The sequence below is a fragment of the Gracilinanus agilis genome, chromosome 1 (genome assembly GCF_016433145.1).
Source record: "Gracilinanus agilis isolate LMUSP501 chromosome 1, AgileGrace, whole genome shotgun sequence".
Taxonomy (NCBI): domain Eukaryota; kingdom Metazoa; phylum Chordata; class Mammalia; order Didelphimorphia; family Didelphidae; genus Gracilinanus; species Gracilinanus agilis.
Window position 1 is genome coordinate 340,566,193 of NC_058130.1, and position 15,386 is coordinate 340,581,578.

Genomic DNA, 15,386 nt, shown 5'->3' on the forward strand with positions numbered 1-15,386 from the left:
CAAAACCTAATGATATTACATTTCCCTAAGCAACACTTAAAAAAAAATTTAAAACTCTTCAAATTTCCATTTTAAAGCCAATATTGGTTCCAAGGCAGAAGAGTGGTGAGAGATAGGCAGTTTGGGGTTAATTGTCTTGCTAGGGGTGATATAGATATCGCAGATGATATTCTGGAAGTGTAAATAATACTGCAGAACAATTGGTAATTAAAATTAAGCTCTGGTCTTTGGGAATTTTCAATTTAGGGGGAGGAAGGATGGAGGTGAGTGGGAAGGGAGGATACACACTAATAACATGTAAACACAAAAGAGATCCAAGTGCAATGGTGTGTGATTAGGTGATAAGAGAGACCTTTACTTGCTTGAAGGAGATCGGGGTGCCCCAGGAACATACTCCTGTGTTTACAGGAAAAACATTTATCAAAGTAGCCTTGGATATCCTTATGAGTACTTATGAGGAAACAGGCTATCAGGGGTAGTGGGGAGAGGGATTGGGTGGGAATAAGTAAATTATTCAGTTTTTAAATAAAAAATAACTTGGACCTTTTTGCTGATGCAAGAGGCTAGTGCGGCGCTGGGAGCGGCAGGAGCAGCAGTGGCATCGCTGGACTGGGCCCTGAATCGGCGACTCAGGCTATTCAACTCTCTGTCCGCACTTCTTGAGCTGCAGCCATGTCCGGGGATGAGATGATTTTTGATCCTACTATGAGCAAGAAGAAGAAAAAGAAGAAGAAGCCTTTTATGCTGGATGAAGAAGGAGATGCACAGACAGAAGAAACACAACCCTCTGAAACAAAAGAAACTGAACCAGAGCCAACAGAGGACAAAGATGTAGAAGCTGATGAAGAGGATGGTAGAAAGAAAGATGCTTATGATGACCTGGATGACTTAAACTTTTTCAATCAAAAGAAAAAGAAGAAAAAAACAAAAAAGATATTTGATATTGATGAAGCTGAAGAAGATGTTAAGGACCTAAAGATTGAAAGTGATGTGCAAGAACCAGCAGAACCAGAAGATGACCTTGATATTATGCTCGGCAACAAAAAGAAGAAAAAGAAGAATGTCAAGTTCCCAGATGAGGATGAAATCCTAGAGAAAGAAGAAGCTTTAGAAGATGAAGACAGCAAAAAGGATGATGGAATCTCCTTTAGCAATCAGACTGACCCTGCATGGGCAGGCTCAGAAAGAGACTATACTTATGATGAGTTGCTGAATCGAGTATTTAACATAATGCGGGAAAAGAATCCAGATATGGTTGCTGGAGAAAAAAGAAAATTTGTCATGAAACCTCCACAGGTTGTTAGAGTAGGAACCAAGAAAACTTCTTTTGTCAACTTCACAGATATCTGTAAACTATTACATCGTCAACCCAAACATCTCCTGGCGTTTTTATTGGCTGAGTTGGGTACAAGTGGTTCCATAGATGGTAATAATCAACTTGTAATCAAAGGAAGATTCCAACAGAAACAGATAGAAAACATCTTGAGAAGATATATCAAGGAGTATGTCACCTGCCATACATGTCGGTCACCAGACGCAATCCTACAGAAGGATACACGACTCTATTTCTTACAGTGTGAGACCAGCCATTCTCGCTGCTCCATCGCCAGCATCAAAACTGGGTTCCAGGCCGTCACAGGCAAGCAAGCACAGCTCCGTGCCAAAGCTAACTAATTTGCTAAACGACACTGAATTTTGCAAAGTATTTTGGAGATGTGGCTGGACAGGTTTACGATCTGAGTGGATTTACCATTGTATTAAAAGCAAGATAAAAAAACTGCCAAGTTCTTGTTTGGCATTGGGTTGGTTGGTCTATGAAATCCTTGCAAGATGCAGATCCTCAAGCTGTTCACATGCTCGTTGAATATTTTAACAACTGTCAGAGAAACGTGATGGGGAAAAGAGGAGGTGCTTTTTGAAAAACCGTTCCTAGACTTCTGTAAAATGCAAGATAAATTAAAATTATTCTAACAGTGAAAAAAAATAACTTGGAAACGAGTAGAAAGGAAGTGAAGCATATGTCTCATTGTTTCAGTCACTTCTCCAGGGATAGTTAAGTTTACTAGTTTCAAGATGAATCATTCATCTCTACTGCATAAACAGATGCTATTGCCATCTTCTCCTTCTTGACCAGTTCTAGAGGCAGGAGCTTCAGACTGGTTTTGTTCTTCCTTTTTTTTTTTTAAAGGAATATGACATTATGCTATTGCCCTTTGGAGCTCAAAATAAGGAAGAAAGCTCTAGGATATAAATCAAGAAAGATTTATATAATTAAGGGAGATGTTTAGAGCATACTTACAAAACAGGAGTTAGTCCACGGATAGATTTCAGAGAATTCAAGAACTTGGATGGGGAAAAAAATTACATCCTAATTTCAATATAACTGGTTTCTTTTGTAATGCTATATATTGTTTTATTTTATAGATTTAAAAACATGATTCTGAGAAGGGGTTTACAGGCTTCCCCAGACTACCAGAGTGGGGGGGTCCAGGATATAGAAAAGAGGAAAACTCTTAGCTTAAAACTCTGATTCCAAATCATAAAGAGCCCAAAGATTCATCTCAGGCCAAAGCAAACAGCTTAAAGAGATAAGCTTTGGACCTTGTCCATTACATCTTTTGCTAAAAATGTCAAGTCAAATCATTTATCTTCATTTTAACTGATTAAAAGTGTGACACTGTGAAAAGAACTCTGAATTTGGACTTCAAAGACCTATGTTTGAGCTCCTTATTATCTATGAGACCTTGGGTAAGTCAGTCTACCTCTGAGGCCCTTTGGGTATTTTTCCCCTTTTTAAAAAGAATAGGTTGGAGAAGTTAATGCTCCTTTTAGTTTTAAGTCTGGTTATTTTTGTTTCAGATTTATAGCAGTATTAATAACTTAGGTTAATTCTCTTTTCCTTTCCTTACTTTTCCTCTTGTTTGAAAAATATGAATAGTGCTTGGTTGCAATAGCCCCAGTGAATGTTTCATTTCTACGTGGGAATGTGTTGATATATAACTTACATCTGAAAAAAAAACCACCAAAAAAAATTAAATAGTTGTTTTTATACATAAAGGAAAAGGCTGGTGACTAATCTGAGTAACAAGTAAAACTGTAAGAATACCCAGAGCAGGAGAGTCTCAATGAAAAAGTACGCATCTTTGTCATTTTCTTCCTCTTCTGGTCTAGCTGGGACAAATTAGGATATGCTCTGAGACTCACCTTTAATAGTGAGGCCTGAGCTCTTTGGGGAAGTGGGTTAATGTTGCTTTCCTGGAAAAGGCCCAATTTCTAGCCTAGTGATTTTCTCTTCTGAAATCAAATAAAAAGTTCACTTTCCAGATGACAAAGCCATCTATCTCTTTTTCTGCTTTTTTAAAAGCCCGATTTATTTTGAAGTATCCTGAGACTAAATAGCAATATAATTGGAGAGGTCACAGACAGGCCTTACAGAGCTAACTCTCAAAAGTTTTAATACAGTACATTGTATTATTCCCTTTGAGATTTTCCTGGAAAAACATTTAACTCTCACTTTCTATGTTCACACTTCCTTCTTGGGTGACCTGTAATCCAAAAGAAATAAGAAGAGAGAAAAATTTCAGAAATATATGCCACTTTCTCTGATTCTAGTCAATTTTGATTTTTATCATTTGTTTATATAATCTCCCTTTTCCATTTGAGGAAGATGTGGCCCCAAAGGTAGTAGTTTAGGAACAGAGAGTAGCCATTCTTGAGTAGGAACAGAGACCCCCAAAGATAGTATTTTTCCATCGCTGACATGGAGTGGAAAATGAGAGGATGAGGGGTGAAGCATAGAATAAGAAGCTAGACCCAGGTCCCAGGGGGCTAAACTTGGAACAAAGGGTGGCATTTGCAAAGGGACAAATTTAGACTAGATATAAGATAAAACTTCTTATTGATCAACTGAATCCATCTTTAAAAAATGAAGTAGACTGCCAGGAAGTTGGGGTATTTCCTTTATTAGATATATTTAAACAACAGTTATAAGACTACTCGTCAGGTGTATTGCAGAGAAAGCTCTTTTCTTCAGGCATAGGTTGGACTAAATGGCCATAAATTGGCTTCCAACTCTGGAATTCCATCATTTGGCAAAATATTCTTCTGAGATGGCCCTTCATAGAATTACTTCAACCAACCCTATCTTTCTTCCTGAAGACTAGGAACTCCTAGAATGTCCAAAAAATAGCTGTATTCCAAGTTGATGTGTGACCCTGGGAAAATCACTTAACCTCTTCCTTTCTCAGTTTCCTCAACTGTAAATGAGGTTAATAACATTAGCACCCACTTCTCAGGTTGTTGTGAGAATCAAATGAGACATTTGTAGAGTACTTAACACAGTTCCTAGAACAAAATAGATGCTTAATAATTGTTCCCTCCCTTCTTCCCTTCCTTCTTTCCTTCCTTCCTTCCACTTCTGATGAACATTTGCAAAACAATAACCCTGAGATTTTTGGTCAAATTGCCAATATTTTGCTGCAAAGAATGAAGAGTCTGAGAATACCTATAAGCTACTTAATGAAATCCCTCCAAAGAAAGCAACATATGTGTTGCAACTTAGTGACTTCAATGCAAAGGTTAACAGGAGGATGATGATGAAAAATATGGTTCAGGATTAAGAAACAAAAAAAGGTCAAAGGGTTGGAGACTACACAAAACTATCATACATATGTGTATCATTAATATAGTTTTCAAGAAAAAGAATTAGAAACCACTGGATATGACAAATGCTAAAACAAACAAAAAATAAAATTGACTGTATCTTCATGAAAAAAACCCATATATATGTGTATATGTATATATATATGTAAATTCAGAATCAGTCATCTAGGGCAGTGATGGGCAAACTACAGCCCTCGGGCCACAGGCGCCCCCCTGAAATGTTCTCTCTGGCAACATGACATTATTCCCAATCTGATGAATACAATGAGTAGGATACATTTCGAAAGAGTTGCCTTAGAAACAGACTGACAGATGAGCATTTCCTTTCCTTTGGCCCCCTCTTTAAAAAGTTTGCCCATCACTAATCTAGGGGCATTCAGACACCATTGATCTCTTAGAGTAGTGGTTCCCAAACTTTTTTGGCCTACTGCCCCCTTTCCAGAAAAAATATTACTTAGCCCCCTGGAAATTAATTTTTTTAATTTTAATAGCAATTAATAGGAAAGATAAATGCACCTGTGGCCATCACCACCCCCCTGGATCACTGCAGCACCCACAAGGGGGCAGTGGCAACCACTTTGGGAATCACTATCTTAGAGTATAAGTCAAAATCAGTGCAAATTTTAAAAACATATATATTAAAGATAAGAAAAAGACAGGTTTTATAGTTATAACAGCTTTAACCTACCTATTCCATCAAAATATTGATGCCTTCCCCACCATGACCATGGGAAGTAGATAAAGGAAAAGACACTGAAACAGATTTTCAGTCTTTCCTATAGACTTTTAAATGCTATGGAGTAATTTCCACAATGAAGAATAAAAAAAAAAAACAACTCAGAAACCACCTTGGATCAGAATCATTTTAAAATATAGTCTGGTGTGAAACCCTGCAAAGGATAATCATATTTGTAGACAATATCACCTTATAAAACAAGGAGTGGTAGAAAAAGAAATGAGTTAGTTTCTAAAAACCTTGAAGTAAGATTCAGTTAAACTTAAGCATGCTAAAAGCAATTAAAGTGTGGAAAAGCCAATACATAGACAACAAAATGGAAAAGATCTGTAAAAGTATTTCTTAAGCAGACTATTTTTATCATCAGTAATAGTAGATCCATTACATTTAGAGCCTAATATCTGAATCCCACATGTGATGCATAAGGAAATAGAAATGGAACTAAAGAAAATGAAAAAAGGTGAGAGGAGGGAGCAAACTAAATCATACCAAGTGCTCACAGAAGAACTTATGTTAAAGAAATACCAGACTATATTCAAAGACTTGAGAGGTCCTGCCAGGCATAATAATAATAGCAAACATTTATAGCTTACTATGTGCCAAGCACTATCCCTTTACAAATACAGTTAACTCTTCCCATCATGTTTTTGATGAATTGGCATAAGAAATTAAATAGGAATATTTCTTAAGTTTTGTGGAAGTTGCAGATGACACATAAAGGCCAGCAGACAAAACATAAAAAGTTTAGAAACTCAAAAATGCATAAAATAAATGTATGGCATTATATAAAATAAATATATTTTATCTTTTAATACCACAAATATGCACAGTTTTGTCTTTAAAGTTAAAATAAAAATTAAAGTTTGCAAAAAGAGAAAGGGAAAGCCAACAGATGAAACACAAAGGCTAGAAATTTAGAAATATTGTAACATTGACCTACAAATAGCCTATGACCAAATACTTAACCCAAATTTTACAATAAGGTACTTTAAACACCCCATAAAAGAAAAAAAAATCAGCCTTCTACTCTGATACAAAGGAAAGGCTAAGAAATTTTCAAGGATTTTCCAGATCCTCTCAATGTGGAAGTGATGCCTGTATTTTCTCATTTAACCTTCACAACAATCCTGAGGGGTGGGTTCTATTGTTATCCCCATTTTATAATCAAAAAAGCTGAAGGAAATCGAGGTTATGTGAGAATCACATAACTAATAAGTGTCTCAGACTGGATTTGAACTCGCTTCTTCCTGACTCCAGAACTAGCACTCAATCTACTGTGCCACCAGCTGTTTTGGGACCCTTTGCCCTCTAATTAACCAATTAACCAAGAATAATAACATCTACGTAATGCTTTACGGTTTGCAAAAGAGTTTACAAATATTATCTACTTTTGTCTTTACGATAACCCTAGAAAGTAGGTGCTATTATTATTCCAGATGGAAAAACTAGATAGACTTAAATGACCTGCCCAGGGTCACACAACTATTAAATACTACCTGATTCCAGGCTTAGAATTCTATTTACTGTGCCCCCCAATATTAAAGAGTTTACAGCCATTAGATCCTTCAGGTTTAAAAAAAAATCAACTTTGAAAAACCTATCCCAGATTCTCTTCATGTTTTTATAGACCTGATTTTACCTGCTTTGCTATCAATGTGTGTGTCTGTGTATTTTTAGTCATTTGAGTAAGTCTAGGAGTCTGGCTTCCTGCTAACACATGGCTTTGAACGGAGCCTTGCCTGCAAGGGCAGATATGTCTCGAGATCTGTTGCTAAACTCCTGGCAGAAATAAATACAGTGAATGGAAGACAGCTTTTCCAAGTGTTCAAAGAATCCATTAGCAGACTGACATTTTCTAACAGCTGGACACATTGTCACCAGTCTGGGTGGTAATCACAATTGCCAAAGATTCCAGAAATCTGATCCCATCTGTCAGTCATTTGGAAGTCTAATGTTGGGGCTTTGGGTCAAATTTTGAATTTTTCTCCATCCAACAAACTTTTGTTAAATATCTGCAACATGGATTAGGCAACTAGGTGACTTGGTAGATAGAGCACTGGTCCTGGAATCATGAAAACCTGAAACCCTGAAAACCTGAATTTAAATCCAAGACCAGACATTTGCTAGCTGTATGACCCTAAGTAAGTCACTTAGCCTGTTTGCTTTAGTTTTCTCATCTAATAAAAAAAAGGAATAATAACAATAATAGCACTTCCCTCCCAGAGCTGTTGCAAAGCCCAAAGTAGATAATCCTACTATTATATTATTTGTAATATTTGTCACAGTGCTTGATGATGATGATGATGATGTACTGTATATGCCAGGTGGTACAGTGAATAAAGTTCTGGATGTGAAATCAAGAAGATTTATCTTCCCTTGTTAAAATCTGGCCTCAGACACATACTAGCTGTGTGACCTTGGGCAAGTCATTTAACTCTATTTGCCTTAGTTTCCTCATCTATAAAATGGACTGGAAAAGGAAATGGCAAACCACTCCAGTATCTTTGCCAAAAATAAAAACATAAAGGGGGTCACAAAGATTTGGACCTGGCTGAAAATGACTGAACAACAAAAATGATGTCTAGATGTGAATCAAATATTGTTAGATTGGGAAGACTCTGATCTCATTTTTATGAATGTGACCACTGAGATCCAAGGAAGTTACTTATGTAATTTGCCCATATCACACAAGCTAGCTAGAGCTGGCAGGAGAAACCTGTTGTCTTGACTCCCAGTTCAGTTCTAGCCCCACCATATTGCACTGTCTTTCCATTTATAGTCTAATAAAAGAGATAAACAACACAGATGCTCAGATTCAAGGTGGCATAGTAAAATGAACACAGACCTTAGAATCCTAAGATGTGTGTTCAAATTTTGGCTTTATATGACCTAGAGAAACTTTTCTCACCTTTATGGACCTCAGCTTTCTACTCTGAAAAATGAGAGAGTTGGACTAGCTGACCTCAAAAATGTGAGTTACAAGATAACCATAGGCGGTAAGTTCCATGAGTCAGATGAAAACTGCGAGATGAAGGAATTAACTTAAGGCAGGAAAAATCACCAATTAATTTTCTCCTGTACTTTCCCCAAGCCCCTCTCTCTTTTAAAGGTAAGATGAATGTATTCCAGGTGACAAATCTATGAGGTGAATTTGTAAGACTGGTGGCTCTTGGATGGAGAGAAATGACTGAAAGTCTCTGAGCTTGGAATGAAATGCTTCACAGACTTGAATAGCTGATAAATTCTCTGTGAGATTTTGAAAAATAGCATAGTTATTGCTCACATTTGGTCATCATTTAACTAAATGCCCTGAGAAAGAGCATTATGAAAAAGGAGGAAAATGGCATTCTCTTGAGTCCCTTTCTCTCTTTCTCTGCCTAATATCGATGTCACCTTGACCTTCAGCAAAACTGGAAAAGTGTGGCGGTGCCCAAGAATTGTTCAAAGCCAGAAGCTTTGGGGGAACAAAAAGCCAGGATTCATTCCAATTCATACTAGGTTGAACTTAAGTGATCGTGCCTCAAGAACTGTCCTCTCTTTTTGCCTCTAAATGCTTTCATGGTTTCTACTACCCTCTTTTTTTTTCCATCTGCTCCTGGCTCTACTCCTCACAATATCTTTGGATGGGAGGGTGGTATTATTATTATATCCAATTTACAGATGAAGAAACTGAAACTAAAAAAGATTAAATGACTTTCCCAAGGTCACACAGCTAGTGTTTGAGGTAGGATTTAAAAAAAAAAACTTTACCTTCCATCTTAGAATCAATACTAAGTATAGGTTCCAAGATAAAGAGTGGTAAGGGCTATGCAATTGAGGTTAGGTGTCTTGCCCAACGTCACATGGCTAGGAAGTATCTGAGGCCATATTCGAACCCAGGACCTCTTGACTCCAGGCCTGGCTCTCTAACCACTGGGCTTCCTAGCTGCCCCTGAGGCAGGATTTTAACTCGGGCCTTCCTGCCTTCACTTTATATGTAGATTAGCATTCTATCTACTGTACCATCTAGTTTCCTCTAAATGCTTATCGCTAAATATAAAATTAATATCTAGTTATTTCAGGTCAGTATACACAAATAAGTTTGAGATGCATTCTCCTCCAGGAAAACTTGATCTATTTGCTTTTTGTGAATGATTGTGTTTTGTTTATAAAGGCTAACCCTGAAGTTCTAAGAAAAGCAGTAGCAGACACAGAGGTTATCCAGAATCTGATTGACCCGAAGATGAGCTTTGATAAAATAAAATAGAAGTCAAAGGAATTCTGTTTCTAAGACCTTATGGGGGGCTTGGAGATACAAAATAATGCATTAGGAAGAGAAAAACTATAAAGTCAGGGATATCAGGATATTTTTAAAAATCTCCATGGTGGATCTTGATTTTTAAGGAGGACAGAAGGAAACAGTGGTAGAAGATGATGAGCTAAGCAGTTAAATAGAGAGGTTGTCAGTTTTACATCTCAAGGATGATAGAAACCTTGTAATTACAAAGGCCCTTTCTCTGGCACGTTATTGTATGGCCTAAGCAAAGATGGACATCTGTGATGCAACTGAAGAATGACTTGAATGCAAGGACTTTATAGTGAATCATCATAAGTCTCTATGTATCGATCTGCATTGCTTTGGATGTATCCTTTGAGGCTTCAAATAAATTAAGATGAGATAAAAAAAAAAAGATCAACACTGAGATTTTAAGCTCTCATGGTTATTCTTCTATAAGCATAGAATAAAAACATTTCCCTAAGACATCATTTTTGAAGTATCATCTCATTAAGTCTTTGAGCAATGCATTTCATTTTATATTTTAAAACGCTAGCTGATCTGGGGCAATTTATTTGTTGACACTTTGAATTTCCAGTTGAAGGAGTTGTGAACTCCTCAGCATTGATGCTCCAACCTACTCCAGTAGTACATTTGGAGGCCTCTTCAAGCAATTTTATTTGTTAACATTTCATACAGATGAAATAAAGAAGAGAAAACTACAAATATACTTTAGCTAGTTGGTTCAGTGGAATTCAGACCTTAGAAACTAACTCTCTCTCTCTCTCTCTCTCTCTCTCTCTCTCTCTCTCTCTCTCTCTCTCTCTCTCTCTCTCTCAGCAAATCACTTCAACTCTGTAAGCCTCAGTCTCTTCAAGTGTAAAGTGAGGATAAAAATAGCACTTAACTCTCAGAATTGTTGTGAGGATGAAATAAGATATATATAAAGTATTGAGCATAGTACTAGCATATGTTTGTTTCTTTCCTTCCTTAGCAAATTTAAGCAATGAAATTCTAAAATCAGAGAAAAATAGTTGGTAGGAAGGATAAGCATTATTCAGTCCATAAATAAATATCCACTACGTGCCCACTATGTACCAGGGTATGTGCCAGGCACTTCACTAAGCTCTGTGGATATAAAAGAGGTAAAAAAACAGCCCCTGACCTCAAAGTTTATTACAATCTAATAGGAGACACAACCTACATACATAAAGCAAGCTATATGCAGAATAAATAGGAAATAATTAACAGAGGAAAGATACTAGAATTAAGAAGAATTGGGAAAGGTTTCCTATAGAAAATGAGATTTTAGTTGGAACTAAAAAGAGAGAAATTCATGGAAGTCAGTAGGCAGATCAGAGGAGGGAGAATGTTCTAGTTATAGAGAACAGAGAAAGAAAATGCTTGAAGCAGAAAGGTGAAGTATTTTCTTTGTAGAACAGTCAGGCAGCCAGTGTCATGAGATCACTGAGTATGTGTCAGCAAGTAAGGCGGACAAAGACACCTAAGGAAGGAGGAGGCTAGTTAGGTCAACTAGTCCAACCCTCTCATTTCCCAGAATAGGTAGCCGAGGTTCATAAAGTTGAGATAAGTATCTCTAGGTTGCATTAAGACGATTTTGTATTTGATGATACTCTGAGGGTAATAGAGAGCCACTAGGATTTGTTGAGTAGGGGAGTGACATGATTAGGCTTGGAAAAATCACTTTAGTTACTGAAATAAAGATGTGTTGGAGTGGGGAGAGACTTAAGGCAGGTATTACAATAGTCTAGGAGTGAGGCGATGAAGACTTATATTAGAAGATGGCAGAGTCAGAGATGAGAAGGGGATATATTTGAGAGATGTTGCAAGAGTGAAATCAATAGGACTTGGCAACAGATTGAATATGGTGTGATGAGAGATTTTGAAAAGTCCAAGATAACTCCTGGGTTGCAAACTGGAGGGATTGGGAGTATAGTGTTGCCCTCTACAGTAATAGGAAGTAGAAGGAACGATAAATGAGTTCTGTTTTGAATGTAATGACTTTAAGACATCTATTAGACATCTAGGTTAAGATTTTCTAACGGATGTTAAAGATGTTAGAATGGAGATGAGCAGATTTCAGGCTAGGGTAGGTAAATTTAAGAATTATCAGCACAGAGATGGTAGTCAAAATCAATTTTTCATTCATTTAGCTCAGTGTTTGTTTGTCATGTAGTAAGCACTTGATAAATGTTTATTGACTTCTTGTTGACTCCAATCTTTTGTTATATGTAGTCTATATATTATATATATATATATATATATACATACATACATATATTTGATGGGGAAAGGGGACTTTGTGAGATAGGCAAATCAGGAATAGACACCAGAGGCAAGGCTATCACACATTAACATCTCGGTTTTTCCATATCCTTCCTGGTAATAGCAGGGGAGAGAGATTATTTCAGAATGTCTAGATGCAAATCTCTTCATCTTTAGAATTCCTCAGAAATAAAACAGCTGTAAGGCAGCTGGGTGGCTCGGTGTATAGAGAGCCAGGCTTTCAGATGGGAGATCCTGGGTTCAAATCTGACCTCAGACACTTCCCATTTCCTAGCCTTTACTGCTCTTCTGCCTTGGAGCCAATACACAGTATTGACTCTAAGATGGAAGGGTAAAGGTTTTGGGGAAAAAAAAAAAAGATCTCTTGTCTTATATATATCTTTTCCACAGACACTAGCACCACCACATTGGAAAACAAGATTCAATACCTTATTGCCATTGTAATTATTTTTGGTGCCTTCTTTCCTCTCAGATTTCACCTTCATTTTCCCAGTTCAGGAAGCTGAGAGAACCCTAGTGTTCTCATGGCTGTAACTTACCATAAATGACTATCCAGGCACTGTGAACACACCCACATTTCTCCTTTATAAAGTGTAGGGAGAAGACAGGGCTCCTATTTATCATGGAATAAGCTTTTTGAGACCAGTAGTTTTTGCCTTTGTATCCCTAGCACCCCGCACAGTGGTTGGCACATATCAAGGGTTTAACAAATACTTGTTGAATTAAATTGAAATGATATAAATAGACCCATTCCCTCCATCTTGAATGAATGGATAGATAAAAAATTAATTATGAATTTACTATGCATGAAAAATTGCATTAAGTCATGGAGATTTAAACATGCCAGTTCAAGGGCAGCTAGGTAGTACAATGGATAGAGTGCCAGGCCTGGATTTAAGTCTGGCCTCAGACATTTACTAGCTTTGTGTACCTGTACAAGTCACTTAACCCCTATTGACTAACCCTTGCCCTCCTGTCTTAGAATTGATACTAAAACAGAAGGCATGGGTATAATAAAGAGATCTAGTTCATGCTCTCAAGAAATCACATAATAGGGGAAAACAATGCATTCTTCGGGGGAGGCTTCGGGGGCAGGTCAGATGGAAAGATCCAGTTGCCATGAGCATGAAAAATCTTGATTTCAGGGAAATCTAATATCTGGGGTACATCTGAGCCCCCTTTGGGCTTCTAAATCCCTTAGCATTAATTGAGGTCAGTCCTGGTTCAGTGAAAGACTACCCTTGTGGTTAACAGGAGGCTTGATCATTTGATCAGATTTATTAGCTTTAGGGAATTGAGAATTAGGGAATTTGGACTGAATAAAGTACTTAATATGCATAGTCTGTCTATATATAACATGTGAGTCAAGATGCCACAGTACAAATATTAAAGTAAATTATGGCATTCCGAGTTTAATTTTTGAAACAGAGAGAAATGCACATATGGATTCTGTTGTGAGAAGCTTGCCATTTCCCAAGATGTCCAGTAAATTGGTAAAAATGGCAGCAGCCATAAGGCAGGATGTCGGAGTGGTTGGGAAGGCAGCCTATGAGTCAGGAAAGACCATCTAGGCTTGAGTTCTTCCACTGACACATCCAAGCTAAATGAATGGAGGTAAATCACTTAACCTTTTAATAACCCAACCATTTCCCTAAGATGAAATTACAGAGCAAGTGCTGACCTACACTGGCAGAAAGAATTTCCTCCCTGCTATGTCCCTGTCCCAATGAAATCGTCAGTCCAATACCCCTTTCCCCACCAAAATGTTTCTTGCAGAGAACATCACAAAATAAAAACAAGTATCCTATTGAGATTTTGTTGAAGGAATGACTACAACAGACGACCATGTGTTTAACAATCCCACAGATTAATAAATTTGGAATTGTGACTGTCTTGTGACAAACTGCCCTCTGGTGAGAAAGTTGAAAATGGAATCCTTCCACAAGCATTTATTTTGTTTTTGTTTTAACTTTACTAATTTTTGACACTTATTTTTTTTAATTTTGAGTTCTAAATTTTTTCTTCCCCTCCCATTCCTTCCCCATCCACAAGAAGATAAACTATGATATTAATTATACATGGGACGTCATGAAAAGCATATTGCCATACTAGCCACTATGAGCATTTATTAAATTACCCTATTATGTGTAAAGGGGGCAGCTAGGTGGCACAATGGACTTGGAATTAGGAAGACTCATCTTCCTGAGTTCAAATCCAGTCTTAGACCCTTTTTAGCTGTGTGACCCTGGTCTGGCCTTTGCCTCAGTTCCTCATCTATCAAATGCTGGAGAAGAAAATGGAAAACTACTCTAGTATCTTTGTCAAGAAAATCTCAAATGGGATCACAAAGAGTTGGGTATGACTGAAACAATAACAACCAATGTGTAAAGCACTATTCTAAATGCTAGGATTTGAGAGACAAACTGTACAACAGAAAACATTCTGAATGAATTTATGCTGTTCTGGAAAAGCTACAAAGTTTACCTACATTCTCTCTTTCAGTCCCTAAAATAAGGATGTGAAAAAAGTCCTACAGATACTATTCTTCTCTGTTTACAGATGGAGAAATTGCAGCTTAGAAAGATTTAGCACTTTATCTTTGGCTATGTGAATTGGAGGTAGTAGGATCTAAAACCTGGCCTTCATGAGTCCAAGGACAGTGCTCTATTCACTATGCCACAGTGCCTCTTCTTAGCTGTAATTTCAATATAGATTGCAAAGTGGAGGAATTAGGATATATATAAACTGATGGTAAAATCAATTTTTAAAGACATCTCTTCAGTGAGCTCAGAGCAAGACAGTTATAATAGCTAGCATTTATATGGTGCCTTTAGGTTTGCAAAGTGCTTTATAACTATTCTCTCTTCTGATCCTGGCAAAACCCTGGGAAGCAAGTCCTGATATTATTCCCATATTACAAATGAGGAAACTGAGACAAACAGTGGTTAAATAACTTTCTAAGTCACTTAACTAGTAAATTCTGAAGCAGAATTTGACTTCAAGACTTCTTGCCACTATGCCATACTGTTTTTCTTTACTTTTTTAGCTACACTAAAATTGGAAGCTGGAAGCATTTAGTACTTTTGCACCTGAAAGATATAGGTCAGTAAAGAAGTATTGAGTAAATACTATAAACTCAGCACAAGGATAGTATGATGAAAGCATGAGATGAGATCTCAGGAAGCTTAAATTCAGGTTGAGAAATCAGGATTATCAGACATGAGACTCTAATCAAGATGGCATAAGTGATCACTTGTATGGTAGTAATTATTAGAGCTTCAAGAGTTCCCAGAAAAGGAAGATCAGTGAGGGGTGGCATGGTCAGAGGATTTCTTGAAAGAAGTAGGACTTGAGATGGGCCTCAGAGAATAGGCAATAGGAGTGGAGAAGCAATGTTTGGATAGGAGCATGTGCCAGGCAAAGAGA

At 37.3% G+C, this 15,386-nt stretch overlaps 2 protein-coding genes across 2 annotated transcripts in view; both read left to right on the plus strand.

Moving 5' to 3' along the window:
• SV2C (synaptic vesicle glycoprotein 2C) overlaps window positions 1-15,386 on the plus strand; it is a 210,629-nt gene that overhangs the window by 8,638 nt on the left and 186,605 nt on the right. The window lies entirely within an intron of this gene.
• LOC123236724 (eukaryotic translation initiation factor 2 subunit 2-like) lies at window positions 522-1,689 on the plus strand. The gene has a single exon (XM_044663117.1). It carries the CDS (start codon window positions 673-675, stop codon window positions 1,672-1,674), a length of 1,002 nt encoding a protein of 333 aa, XP_044519052.1. The 5' UTR covers window positions 522-672; the 3' UTR covers window positions 1,675-1,689.

Bases quoted from the DNA above. Each gene is read 5' to 3' on its own strand.
- LOC123236724 (XM_044663117.1), top strand. From the start codon at position 673: ATGTCCGGGGATGAGATGATTTTTGATCCTACTATGAGCAAGAAGAAG.